The sequence below is a fragment of the Adiantum capillus-veneris genome, chromosome 21 (assembly GCF_014529385.1).
Source record: "Adiantum capillus-veneris isolate H3 chromosome 21, ASM1452938v2, whole genome shotgun sequence".
Lineage (NCBI taxonomy): Eukaryota > Viridiplantae > Streptophyta > Polypodiopsida > Polypodiales > Pteridaceae > Adiantum > Adiantum capillus-veneris.
In genome coordinates this window covers 100,907,343-100,922,146 of record NC_140951.1, presented here as the reverse complement: position 1 = coordinate 100,922,146, position 14,804 = coordinate 100,907,343, and the positions used below count along the sequence as shown (strand labels likewise).

General features: G+C 42.8%; 1 protein-coding gene across 1 annotated transcript; it reads right to left on the bottom strand.

The window, feature by feature from the left end:
- Positions 1 to 7,128: 7,128 nt before the first annotated feature.
- On the bottom strand, positions 7,129 to 8,103 carry LOC147431437 (RING-H2 finger protein ATL10-like). Its single transcript, XM_086494576.1, has one exon. It carries the CDS (start codon positions 8,040 to 8,042, stop codon positions 7,470 to 7,472), a length of 573 nt encoding a protein of 190 aa, XP_086350702.1. The 5' UTR covers positions 8,043 to 8,103; the 3' UTR covers positions 7,129 to 7,469.
- Positions 8,104 to 14,804: the final 6,701 nt, after the last annotated feature.

Genomic DNA, 14,804 nt, shown 5'->3' with positions numbered 1-14,804 from the left:
CATAAATCTGCTTGAAAAGTTGCACTTGAAGTGCAAAAATTTGCAGAAACAAAAAAGTCCATGAATTAGCATGCCGCTCCAAATAAATCAGTGTTAAACACTAGGGCCCATAACACCTAGTGTGCATGCATTTAACACAAACATATCCGAACCGCAACTCCATGATGAGACTTTCCACGATACATACATGAAAGTCTTGCAACAAAAGTTGGACCATAATAGAATGTGACAACCCGGTCACACCTAGGTACCAACCATGAGACATTCTCATGAGCGTAGCATACTTTGCTATATGTAGAAACGACCCTCCGTTAAGGTGGTTTCACAGCACTTGTAATCACAACAAGTTTGTACGTAGTACCCGAAAATTTCTAGCCACTGAAATTGTTCTTGATATGGTGTGCTCCAAATGGTCTAATAAACGAGCACGTAGGGACTTCGTCGCGACACATCATTAAAAATCGTGCGCCAGTGTCAGTCCCAGAGAATCATATTCTCCACATGTGGAATATGTCTCAAATAAGGATGTCAGGAAAAGTGACATCCTTCAAGTACGAGTTGTACTTGTCTGTGGAGGTAATTGCAAACACTCCGCGACAAGAGCGAGAGGGACCCTCGTTATCTTTCTCCACACTGGCTAAACCGAACTCCTTGAGTTCCTAGACCATGTTGTATCCCATGTGACAACATGTGCCAAGTTGAACCCTACAAGTAGGTTCGTAACAGCATAAGGCAGAAAGATAGATTGGACACTTGGCCCAAAATACTTTGTGCCGACATGTCCTTGGCATGTCTCTGTAACATTCAAGCTTACTTATACGTCTTGAAAAACCAAGCAAAGCATACTAAAAATGGAATAACACCAAATCAATAGATGCATACCTGAAGATTTGAACGTAATGTTCACTTACTCGTATTCAAATGGAGAGGAGCACATCCCCTACCTGAAAAAACAAACAGCATTGCATTGGCAACCCTGGGTGTTGTCTTTGCAATCCAAGCCCTTGGATTAGAATCTACGTAGTCAAACCCCTTGGTAAGACTCTTTGTAGAAACTGCTCAACTAGCAGATAACGATAACCAACATAGTCAACCGTGTACAGAATGATTGGAATCAACTTGAAAAGTGTGTTCGTCCGCTACCGCGTGTGGTAGATTGCGGAATTATTTCCTTGAAAGTATAACTGGGAGAGATCAATTGTGATCCTCAATGCAGATCAAACTGTGATCCTTAATGCCTATGGGGTGATGTAACAATCACCCGCCGGGTCTTACCCCAAAACAGTATGTCCATAGACACTCCGTAGTGCTATAGAGAGAGCAGGAAACCCACACAAGTGAACTGTCGAGCTCTTATGGACAGCCATGCTGTCGCAACTGATTGCTGCATCTATACTTCCTTGTAGAGATCAGTTGCTGTGAGTTGAAGATTATCAAAAAATCAACTTGAGTGTCGCACTGAAAACATGTAGTGCAAAAATGACACCCTAAACATCCGTAATGACAAGACTCTTGCTTGTCCATTAACGTCGATGTGTACTTCCTTGGGTAGATCTTGAAAACAATCACCCAAAGAATGCCAATAGTTGGGTCTTACTCTTGGCCTGACAACGGCTCTTAGCGTGTTTGGCTCATAGCCCTTATGCAAAATAGTGTTCAATCGACGAACCGATGAAGACTAATTTGAGTAGAATCTTAGCCACGTGCTAGCTATGAGTTAGAGCACCTTGGCTCAAGCTGACTCACGAGCAAAACATGTATCAAAAGCTTCTTAGAAGATTTTCATTTTTTTCCTTAGAGAGAGAGAGAGAGAGAGAGAGCAAGAGCATGCTGGGCTGAGGAACTTTCCTTAAGGTTTTAGAGTGTGTACCCAAGCTATGTGCTCTTACGCATCTTATGCCTAAATTGCAGCTTATCGTATAAGCATTCCACAGTTTTCCGGTATGACTCTTTTATCGAGAGAGGTAACAGAAAAATAGAAAATTCATTCCGACCCACCTACCATGCAGGGGTCGTGATTGTATGAGGATAACTTAGCATTGGCACTTTGGCCCTAAAATAAGTCGTAGATTTAGGTTCCTTTTAGTGTTTTTGTGTGTTGATAGCAACCAACAATCATATTAAACAATCTATCACTTAGGTTGTCCTTGACAGAGTTGCGAGTGTCGTAGCGGAAGCGCAATGCATGAAGCGGTAGAATTGAATCCACCTCACTAGCATGCCATGCATGCAGAATTGTAAGCCCTTGCGGAGAGTGATGGCCTCAACTGTGAGAGCCAAAACCATAAGTGCCTTGCACAGTTTAGACTTGTAGGGATTCTGTGAGGTGAATAGTCCCTATTTTGCCAGTTCCCCAAAGCCTTGCCGGTCGTTGTTGCTGCAACCAGGTGGCATGAAATTTGGAAGTAAAAACTCATTCCAAAACGGCACATAGGCATATCTTCTTTGCAAGAGAGAGTTGTCGCATATGCATATACGTCCTTGTGTATCCTATACACCCATCTGGTATATGAAATAACTTGCAAACACATTGCCGTTGTTTTTTTTTTTTTTTGAGTCTCAATGCAAGATGCAGAAATGGAAGCAAAGAGAGTTAACCTTGTCGAGCATGTACCAAGAATGGACCTTGTCTACTTGTACACCGGATTGAGAAGGTTTACAAGTTGTACTTGCTTAGCGTGATTACTGTTGTCCTTGACCGTATAGGTTTGTTGTGAGCGACTGAAAACTCCGACAAACTTTCCCTAGGAACCATGTTCTTAGAAAAAATTCAAATCCAGAACTTGAAACAATCAGCTTCTCACTCTAGAACAAATGGTCAGCCATGCCAAACACCTTTGCCGCCTGCCCACAAGTGTAGCAATAGGCCATGACTATCTCCTTGAGATGCTGAAACATTGCCGTTTTGCCTTGCCTTTGGAGAAAACTTGAACCGTTGATGGGCGTGCTCTATCAAGGCACTTAGTAGAAACCATGCTTCTGATCGAGATTGTGTGTAGTCAAGCCGTGCTTGATGCGGGCTTGCAAATAATAATTGGCGCTTGCCAATAATGTAGGCAACAAAATTTGAATGCTTTAGATAACTGTCACGAGTTGTGCTTGTGCTTGGAGTGCCAAAGATGCACTTTCTCTAATGCATGTAGAGATATGCAATAGAGATGCACTGTCCTCTGATGCATGCGAGAGCTATGCAATAGAGAGGATACTTCCTCTATCTGAAGAATACGCTTCTTAAGCATTGCACAGCCTTGCTGTGATAGAATCAAGTTGTACTTGCGTAAGGAAAAATCGCAACGAACATTAACATTTAGAAACATCATAACCATGTCATACTCAAGCCATGCTTGATGTTGGTCATGAACACAATCAGTGGCCTCTGGGCAATCAAAGTTTGCTAAACTCATACCTGCACGCGAGTATGAGAACCACATGATTGGCACAAGCCGTACGTCGGGCGGGATGCAACATGTGCTTGAGGAAAATAACAAAGAAAATTGAAATTTATTGCTTACTGCATAAATACCTTAATGCAACTTGCCTTGGCGACCGCATGTCGGAAATATTCAAGCTTGTGTGATCATGCGAGAGCCACTGTTCTGCCTTTCCTGGTTGTGCATGCAACCATGCAACATGGCCCTTGTTTGTGTTGCAATCATGGTAAAAAATTTTGATATCAAAAAATACAGAGATGCTGCAGGAAAAGCTTCGATGTGGAGACCTTGTTGACTGCATGCCATGCATGCAAGGTGCATGTGGCGTGCTCGATCTCAGAACCGAAATTGAGCCCGACTCCTGTGTCCTGTGGGCCCCAACCCTTAGTTGGGTAGGGTAAAAGAAAAAAAGAAAAAATATATATAGGATTTTTTTTGCTGCAGCAGCGAGTTGTCTACGCCGATGACGAAGGAGATAGCTCCATCGCTGTGCGGCTCTAGACGGAGCGCCGCTTCAACGGGAATTGCTCCTTACCCCCTTGCACTCCCAACGAGCCCTCCCATGGCAATTTTGCCGCAGGTTGACCCCGCCTCTGGCTTATGTACAAGCGGTCGTTCCCGCAGATCTCCCCCTTCAGCCGTGCGCAACAAACCCGCCTTGGAGACCATGCACACGGCCAGGCCCTGTCAACTTCTCTTCCCGCCTTCCCTGCTTGTGTAGCAATCCTTCCCATGGCCATGCCCTGCCGGCTTGTCCACGACGGGAGGGAGAGAGAGAGAGAGAGAGAGAGAGAGAGAGAGAGAGAGAGAGAGAGAGAGAGAGAGAGAGAGAGAGAGAGAGAGAGAGAGATAAATCATGTTCATGCAATCGATCCATCTCCTTCCCCCTTCCTCCATGGCTTCCCCCCCCCCCCCCCCCCCCCGAGCTCTGATACCAATGTAAGACAGGGGTGACTAGAGCCTGAGAGTCCACCACCCAACCACCCTTTATATAGGCATGCCCCTGGCCCTTTGCCCTGGTTGGACTCCCCATTCCACACCGCCTAGCCCGGCCCTGCCTTGTCTAGTCCGGCCTTGCCGGTGTCCTGACAGGGAGGGTATGTGGCAATGCATCTATGGTTGAAGCATGCAAGATACTTGCCAAGTATCTTGCACATTTGTACGATGTTCTATTCATATTTGAACATGTCCAATCTAACTTGGACAGAACCACTATAAATATGTGAGATATCTTCTATAAAGTGGTACTTGGGGTACTTTGGGAGGCAGCATTACGATATCCTTCGCATGGCTACAAAAGACATTGTAAAAGGCCAAATAGTATGGTCCATTGTTATGGAAAGCGGCCTCCTAGATATCTTAAACTCGATTTTTTTCCCATCATTTGAGTTTAGGTTGCACATAATCATGAGCATTATCCATTGATGATGCTTCCCCTCACATGCAAGCCAGTTGTCTCTGATCGATTGGGGCGTTGATCAAAATCAACCCAATATACACGTTCCGATTGATGTTGTTTGATGTTTGTCCCTACGTGCCTAGTTCACCCAATCAGTATAAGTAAAAAATGGAACCAAATGAATTAAAGATTGGAGGTGGCTTCCATACTCAAGCGTGTGCAAACATGCACACATACACACACATGCATACCTTTAAAATGAGATTAACAAGGCTAATTGTGGCCCAATTAAGTGATTATGGGATCTGTTAAAAGCTTGAACAAAGGACTACAACAAGAAATACTTGGAAAGTAAAAAATGGAGCATTTAATTTTGCAATGAAAGTAAGAAAAATGTAGCAAAGTGACTTAAAATTAGTCTAATTACATGCAAAGAAACCGTTGAATACACTTTAAAATGTGCACAAGCATGCAAAATAAATGCAAAACCCTTTTTTAAAGTCTTTCTAGTGTGGGTGGTGGCACCAATTGATGCATATCACATCAATGAAACACTCAAAAGAGAGAAATTGAGAGATAATTAGTGCAAATTTGAAGTGTAACGCATAGAATGATAGATTGGAAACCTTCTAAGCAAGGAGAGGGCTCACAAGATCTAGCATAGGGAGAATGCAAGTGCCGAGGATTAGGATCAAATTAGAAAGTACTAGTATATACTAAAATTTGATACCGAAGGTGGCGTTAAGGAGGGTTAACTAGTGAGCCATAATTCATAATTAAGAGTAGATTAACTATATGCACAAACTTAGTCAAGAGAGTTGCTCCAAAATAGAAACTGGATTAATGTGTTGCGATTGTGTGTACAAAGTATGGTCTTTTGTAGAGCTAAGAGAAATTAGAATAATGGCACACATGCACATCACGTGACACGCTCTAAGCATTCCACCTCTTAAATTGACTAGGGTTTTCCATGTCACACATTGATTGCATGGCTTGACGCATAGGCACATAACCCAGAGAGGAGGTTCACACTAGAGATGCAACAAAGCCTGCATTTAGTACAACTTCCAATGGAATGCATAGAATGATTGATTCGCGATCTTGCAAGCAAGGAGAGGGCTTCACTAGATCTAGCATAGGGAGAATACAAGTGTATAGGATCTAATTAGATTAAAAAGTACTAGTCTATACTATTTTTTGATACCACTTGTAGGGATCAAGGAGGATTATCTAGTGAGTGATTCGTGGCTGATATAGATTAGGGTAAAATCTATTGAAGCATGCATGGCTTAGTACATTATTCAAAAGAGCTTAATTGTGTGCACGAGACTAAGTTTGAGAGAGAGAGAGAGAGAGAGAGAGTCGATGCAAAATGTATACAAGGGGTTTATCTTTAGAGTTGCGTGTAATATGGTATACACACTGCTTCGATGCTTCGAGTAATAGCATCCCACACATAATATGGTATACACATTGCTTCGATGCTTCGAGTAATAGCATCCCACACATTATAAATGAAGTTGTCATAAAGGTAGTTAGGATGAATCCTCAATATCTCTCATCTCTTTGTTGAAATTGGATATGTATAGCTCTATTTGAAAGTCTCTCCTTGAGCCATCACGCTCACAACCTTTCAAAGGGCTTTCTTTGAAAACTTCCTTGTCTTTACCTAGCATGTATGGAAACTCATACTTTGAGCCTTTCTAATTTCAGATTAAACAAGGAGTAGTAGAATGAAGTCTCCAAAGATCAATATGATGACATACATTGCAGTTAGTAAGGGTTTATGATAGCCATTCTAAATTTTTCTGTACACTAAAAAATGGAGGCGTTGGTGCGAGGAGCTTAGTGGATTGTTAAATACAAGACTTTGGTAGAGGCTAGGGTGATTAGGGGCACAAATTGAGATAGGGGACGGTTTGGCCGCGGACTCTTTTCATTCCAAGAGATCGAATTGGTAAAATGGTTAGTGTTCACATTGCTTAATCAAATTAAAGTTGGATTATTGATACCTTAAAACAAGAACTTGATGGTGTAAGAGGGTTTTTGCCTTGAGCAGATTCAAACTTTCTTTCTATATGCTATCACAAGTTTTTCCACCGATTGGGTTGGAGAAGTCGAGAAACTAGCACCCACGTCTTCTAGTTTCAGGATGGAGAAGTTGAATTTTCTTAGTAATCATCTATTGATCATAACCATTTGGTTGAGGATAGATCTCGAGATTATCGGACTTTGATATCATAAGGAGTGGATGTGATTAGGGAAGTGCTTTGTATAACATCAACAGACAATGTAGAATTGTAGACACGAATAATTGATGTTTCTTTACATTTCCCCTTAACCAAAAGTAGCAACATTGTTTTGTACCAATGGAATCCTTGAATGGAAAACAACATTAGGCACAAGCCATAACTACATGGGCAAAAAGTACCACCAAATCCACACCATACTTGTCTTAAAAGCCAATTGTGTAGTTGCATATGACCTCACCATCAGTCCTAAGAAAATCATGATCGGTAGGCTCAAAAAGGGCAAGGCAAAGGAAACCCATTCATCCTAACCCTATAGAATGGGATGCTCATAAAAGGATTAACCCTATAAAACAGTTTTAATCAACGATAGTATACAAAGCCCGCTTCTTATCGAGAGGATGTTCTACTACCTTTGGTGATGAGAATGTGAAGGCACACGTGCCGCTCCACGGGAACAGGCTCTAGTAAGCTGCCTCTGCAAGTAGGACACGACGTGTGTTGAGCGAGCCACGTGTCGATGCAGGTGACATGGAAACCATGCTGGCAGGAAGGCAACACGCGGATGCGTTCTCCGTCAGCAAAGTCGGAGAGGCAGATGGGGCAAATGGGGGCCAACGTTGCGTGCGTAGAGCGTGCCGAGTCAGCAGGGGGGTGGTAGAGTGTGGAGGGGAGGGAGTCTATGTGGAGGGCAGGGGCGGAGGGTGGTGCTGAGTCAGCAGGGCGGGGGCTGATGCGGCAGAGGTGGAGGAGAGCCCAGCGGAAGGTGAAGTGCATGCAGAGAGCGAGGAGGAGGACGGCGAAGAGGGAGGAGGTGACGATGAGGATGTTGGTGTCCAGCCTGCTGGGCGGGGGGGCTCGTATCCGGCCGTTGTAGTATGAAACGCCGCTGAGGCCACTGGCTTCCTGCTGGCCAGCACCACCAACCTCGGGCTCCATCAACAGATTAATAAGCCGACCCATCAAGCCTCTCTCTCTCTCTCTCTCTCTCTCTCTCACGAGAGAAGTCCATACGGCTTTAAATGAGCCAGCAGGAGCAGGAGAAAAGGGGGGGAGAGAGAGAGAGAGAGAGAGAGAGAGAGAGAGAGAGGCTTGATGGGGTAGGCTTGTTCATTGGTTGATGTGTGTGTGTGTGTGTGTGTGTGTGAGAGAGAGAGAGAGAGAGAGAGAGAGACCCATCATATCCACTTTGCAAGATTTTCTTGAACCTTTTTCTTATTTCCTCTAATGCCCACTTAACATATTACTTGAAAAGGTATACTTTTTAATAAAGATACATTACTTGCTTTATTAACCAAATGGCTTTTGCACTAAACATTTACAAATAGCCAAAGAACTTAGTTCCCCATGCCGTGTTCTAACCAAGAAGTTTACTACATGACACCTGTGTTGTTACCAAGAAGTTTCACTTAGATACAAAGCCTACCTAACAATTCAATTTAAAATGATCCTAGAAAGATTTGATAGTATGAGAGAGAGAGAGAGAGAGAGAGAGGGACGGCTCTCATGGCTTTGTCTTTATCACAACAGTCTTTTTCCAAGGGTGAGCTAGACCCGTGGCCGAAACTTGCAAGCATGGGAATCCGACCCGATTTTAAGGAGTTGACATGAAGTTCATGCATGCTAGAAAATTCTCGACCCTAGCAAACTTGCAGACCCTTGGGCCTTGGGTGAGCTAGACCCCTTGGCCAAAACTCGCAAGCATGGAAATTCAACCCGATTTTAAGGAGTTGACTTGAATTCCATGCATGCTAGAAAATTCTCAATGTTGGAGTTAGGGTTGCATGGAAACACACACAGCTTGGAGAAGACGAAGGAAGCTCAAGGCACACAACAGTGAGTGTTTTACTTAGTGTGCAATGGAAAGATTAGATAGCCCTAGAGTGATGGGCATATATATAATGCACGGGAAAAAAACCTCCTAGTGAGGAAAAAAATGCCCCGACGGTCCTAACTGTGTTCACACACATCACTACCACATGTATATGCTCACATATCCTTCCTGGGAGGGATGCGGTGAACGAGAGTTGGCACATAGAGTATAGGGAAGTGCCATGCCCTGAGGCCCACAAAGGGAAGCAAGCCCAAAGCTTTGTGTAAAGCTTCGAACTTCTCACGAGACAATGCCTTTGTGAAAAGATCTGCAAGGTTGTCCTATGTTGCAACATAAGCCAAGATTATCTCTCCTGCTGAGAGTCTCTCCCTGCACATTTTGTACTTGGTTTCCACATGCACTTTTGGTCCTTCATAAGCATTAAAATCTTTCTGATCTTCAAAAGCCTCACTGTCACATCATGCATTTCCATAGAGCATACTTCCACGACGTGGGTTCCATCTTGCATACTAGAGTCCATTATAGCCTCAAGCTCAAGCATAGTATCTACATGAGAAACTTGTTCAAAGAAACCTGAAATGCGAATATTCACTATCCTCTATGAAACCATTTTCCTTCATGTATTTATGTACATTATATACATATTGTCGTGTACTTCTTTTCATATCCTCAAGCTTCGTAAAACATACTAACCCATGCTCTGCTAATCCTTGAAAACCTATAGAAAAATATTCTTCTCGCTTTTCACCAGGAGATAAATTTTTCTTCTTGTACCATTGTTATCCCGCTTTACAATGGTACATGGCCAAAACCTCTTGTCTCCCTTTACTCTTTGAACTCTTTGTTTGCTGTTGGTAGAGGATACTCACAAAGACTATCGGAGTTCCTCTCGTGATTCACACACAAAGTCAATAATTGCACAGTTTGCTTCCCATATTTTCTCCTTACCCTGGCATCATCCAAGACCTTTGTTTCCATGCAAACGGTTGTGATGTATGGCTGCCCAAGGATAAGAGGATAGGTAGACATCTCATGCACAAAGAATTTTTGCTCATCTTTGACATTACCAATCGTCACTTTCACATTTGGAAAAGCCCCATACAAATCTCCTAATGAGTTAATTGCAACTCTAATCATCCACCCATGTTCTATGTCTATCAGCCACTTGTTCTTCATGTAAAGACTCTTGGAGATAAGATTGATTTCAGAGCCATGATCTGGAGTAGTGGCTTTTATAGGAGGCTCATCTTCATCATCCAATGACTTTTGGAGTAGTGGCTTTTATAGAAGGCTTCATCTTCATCATCATCATCCACAATTCTAGCATGCATATCTCTTATAAAAAATTGGTAGCATCCTACCACATTGTCATCACATTCACTCTCTTGTACATGTATCCCTTGTGCCTTCAGTGATTCTCCTTCACCCTGGGATTGCGAAGGAATAGACTCAGTAAGAGTTTGCCTCTTTCTTTTTATGATATCTATAATTTCTTCATGAAACTTGCATTTAGCTATGCCAAGAACTTCATCCAAGGTAAACTCAACTTTGCTATTCAAAATCCTTTCCTCCAATACCTGCTTAAAGTTTGTGGCAGCTTAGCTTCAATGTCAGATTGTAGTTTGTATGCAAGGCCTTTTGCTATATCTTTTCCTTGCTCTTTTTTCTTCCCTGTAGATTCTTCCTCCAGAGGAATCTCAGGAGAAGGAGGCACATATGGTGGAGCCTCATAAGAAGGTCCTGGATCCTTTCTTCCTCTGACTCTGTAACCCTCTTTGAAGTAGAAGGACCTGCATCTCCATTCTCATGTCTATGCTTCTCTTCCACAATTGCTTTATTGTTATGGAATTTTGCAAGATAGGCATGCACTGATAAAGAGTCCACAGGGTCATCCCGACTTGTTGCATGGTGTATGCAATCACCAGCTTTATGCAATACCTATTTAGTTACCTTCCCCTTTTTGATTGACTACTACATACGGCCACAAGTTATCAACCTCCTCAAAACCATCTTGAGTAGACTTTAATGCTTTCTTTGGAAATAGCTCTATTTTTGCCCCATAGGTAGCAGCCTCCACTGCAAAAATAGCATGATTGATCGCCATATCCTCCACTAACGTCCACATACCCCCTTTTCGAAAGGTAGTTCCTAGATGGCATACTTGTCTCCTGTAGATGGATCTTGTCATCCTTTAAAAACACAAAATCTATTTTCAAGGCATCATAGAAGCTATCACAATCCCTTTTGCCATGGTCTGTGCTATCACACCATATGCTTCTGTGCACAAATCCTTCTTTGCTTTGAGATTTCTATCCATCAGGTTGCCCTTTCTCTTCAAGCCTAGTCAGCTTTGACTTAATTTCTCACATGCCCTTAACAAGCTCATCAAGCATAGAGTTATCACCTTTTGGACTCACAATAACAAGCTTTGGAGGAATCTCAGACATGTTGGAGATAGAAGTAGCACCATTCACCACCATCTTATCTCTACGATGTTGCCTCTTAGCAAGCAATGAGGCTGTGTCCTCAACCTCTTTCCACATAGCCTTTAGACCTTGTTCTGTATTCTTATCTTCAAGGAGTAGCTCTAACTTTTTTTGGAGCTCAAGACCTACAGCTTGAAAGAAAAGTTCAGTATTTTCACTATCCAAAGTAGCTTGCTTTGTTCCTGACATCTGAGCATAGCGCCGCTCAAACTCTCAATAGTTGAGTGATGGAAAGTCCTTCTTTTGGCTTTGCGACCCATTCCAAGAAATTTCTTTTTGTAAACTTTTCAGAGTACTCCATGAAGTATTCCTCCTTTAGGGCTAATTTGAATTTCTCCCAACCTCCTCCTTGGTTCCCCTTACATGGTCTCTAATCTCAGGGACCACAACAAGCTCAAAACTATGAATCATGTCCACCTCTAGAATCATATCCACCTCTAGAACCCGTTGTAGCTCCACCTCCTTTACAAAACCACAAAAAGACTTTGTGACATCTTTCCCTTCAAATTGGTCCATTTTGTTCACAATAGCTTGAAGTGCTTTGGTTGCTGACACCTCCCTTCTTTCTGCAATCAGTTGTGGTTACATAAACATAGCGAATGCTTGAAACATTTGCATTGTGCCTTGATCAAAATTCATGCCTTGTTGCTCTTGCTGATGCATAGCTTTAATTATTTGTATTTAGACCCTTTAAAAATGAGTTTTTGAACCCTCACCTCGGTTGCTTCACATCGGGTTCATCTTTATAATTATGTAACTATCACGTGAGTGTAGCAAAAGGGGTTATTAAATTTTATTTTTTCTCATATTTTTTAATACAAAAGGGTATCGTAAAATGGCATTGGAAAAAAAAAATACAGATTGAATAGAGAAGGGGTGTATTTTATTTGTCAAAAATTCATAGATAAGGAGTTTTATAATTAGTCCTTGAATGCACGCAATATACACAATTTATACATAGTAACCCCCCCACCCACCCACCCCCCACCCCCCCCCACCCCACCCCACCCCATCCCCGAGTACGTGGGGCTATACAATATGATAATGGTGATCAAATGCACTATTACAAGTGGATTGAACCCTACATAGATTTGTCAGAGCACAAAAGGTTTTATGTTTTTACATACACTAAAGGGAGAGACACCCACGTAATCATGCTTGACAAGTATGCACGAAGATACTCGATAGTAGACCGGAGAGAACTTGAGAGGCATACATATTTTGGAGGTCCACTCCATCAATATTATATCACTCCTACTACCACTGGACCTACTTAATTGGAGACCGAATCAAAGACAAGAAGATTGAGTCCAAAATTCAAATAGATTGAGAATTGTTGATTCAATGAGCCAACATCAATTTTCAATCCCTAGACTGATGGTATCCCTTGGCTTCTAGGGTTTCAACAACTACATGCATGGACAATGAAGATCCAAGAATGATGCATACTACAAGGGATATGATTACCTTGATAAAATCAAGAAATGTGTGTCTTGAGGAAAGGACCATGGAGAGAAATCCAATTGGGGTTCCTAGTAGGGGTTATGAGGCTAGAGATGTCATAGCAGGAGAGCCAAGAGTAGTGAGAATGTTTGCAAAAATATGATGAATAAGACCATCTCATGTAGCTAAGTGTGTTGCCAAAAAGTACAATGGGTTAGTGTTGGGGTATAAAGCCCAATGTGGTCGCCCAGGTAAGTGGGAGGGTCGCCAGGTATGTACACATATTCTTTTGTAAAAACCTAATAAGAACTCACTATGCTCTACACATTACAGTAGAGCGAGTTCACCATATCGTCGTGCTCTTCTTCTCGACTCTCTCTCGCGTCGCACTTCCGCTCTTACTCCTTCAACTGGTATCAGAGCTCAGATCGAGGCTCGGGGCAGCACTGCAGGAGGCTAGAGTCACCAACTCATATTGGAGTGAAATTCGATAGGCGAAGACACGGCCCTAAATCCTGTGGGACAACCCGAAGGGCTTGGTGTTGTCAGAATTTCATTCTGAGGTCATCTCGGCCACCATTCGGCTTCGACAAAGGTCTGCGCAGGCCATTTTTGACTACGTGGTCTCGGCGGGTGCAGATCCGACTCCGCAAATTTGGGGTTTTCGGCCTACGACTGCAGGTGTTGAGGATATCGACACTCCCAGAGTGTTGATTTGTGGCTGTCTACACATCGAAGGACGGCTCACAATTCTTGGAGGCGTGTCACATAGGACACGGGCGCATCTACACACAGACTGTAGGCGACATCCACTAGTTCATCCGGTAGCTTGTGTTTGCTGCTTGATATTCCAGATTTCATCCTGACATTGCAGGTACTTCCACATGGGATGTATTGTCAGAGATGATGTATGTTTGTTGAGGGTTTGCTGGCTGTGAGTCACGCAGCAAACAACCACCGCAGCGGTTACAGCATATAGTGGGAAATTTGTGGATGTATGACTTTGTGGGAAGTCTATGTACTGTCAGATTTACTGCAGCCTTTGTTGAGGGTCGAGTGAGGTTTTATTGAGCTGGGGGATTCTCGAATGTTGAGATCCTTTCGGTGATACAGGTCTTGGAGCAATCCCTCGAGCACCCTTAGATAGGCAGCTAGGATGTATTGACTCTGAGTTAGACAGTTGGGATTCCATCTTTGCTTTACTGCCGTTGAGGCATTGTCGCAGTCTATGCTTACAGGATAGTGACAGGACAGTCAGAGATAGTACAGGTGCAGGACAGGTTTACCCACAGCTTACAGTGTCAGAGAGACAGTGTTTTTTGAGCTGTTTTTTGGTCTGTTTTTGAGTACACCATAGCCATTTTACAAAGGAGACTCTGCCAAAATTTATGCAGAATCTGAAGCTTTCTTGGTTCATTTGACAGGTTGATATTGGTTCAGAGGTCAGTTTACAGGGGAAACTCTGCCGAATTTTTCCCAGGAAAGTAAACCATTGTGAAGCGTAGCTATGGATGGATCACTAGACACTGCTCTTTACAATATCAAGAAGTTGGATGGAACCAATTTCCCATTGTGGAAGCAGCAGATTTGGCATGTGTTAGTACAAAAGAAGCAGATAAAACCTATAAAGCTCAAGGGGATAAAACCAGAAGATATGGACGAAGATGAATGGAGCGAAATGGATGAATTGGCACTTCCTACCATTATGCTGACTTTGGCAGAAAGCGTTTACTTCAATGTAGCAGAAGAGATGTCGGCTTATCAAGCATGGTTAAAGCTGAGTGATCTTTATGAGAAGCAGAGTGCAGCTTCACAGGTATACTGGCTTAAGAATCTTGTTGACTTGAAGATGAAAGAAGGGACACCTATGTCCAATCATCTGAATGAATTCAACACAATCTATAGTCAGTTGTCAGCTCAAGGTGTCAAGTTTGATGAACCTGTTAGAGCTATGTTCCTGTT

What these genes read in the sequence shown, in the direction of transcription:
- LOC147431437 (XM_086494576.1), bottom strand. Translation starts at nt 8,042, where the DNA reads ATGGGTCGGCTTATTAATCTGTTGATGGAGCCCGAGGTTGGTGGTGCT.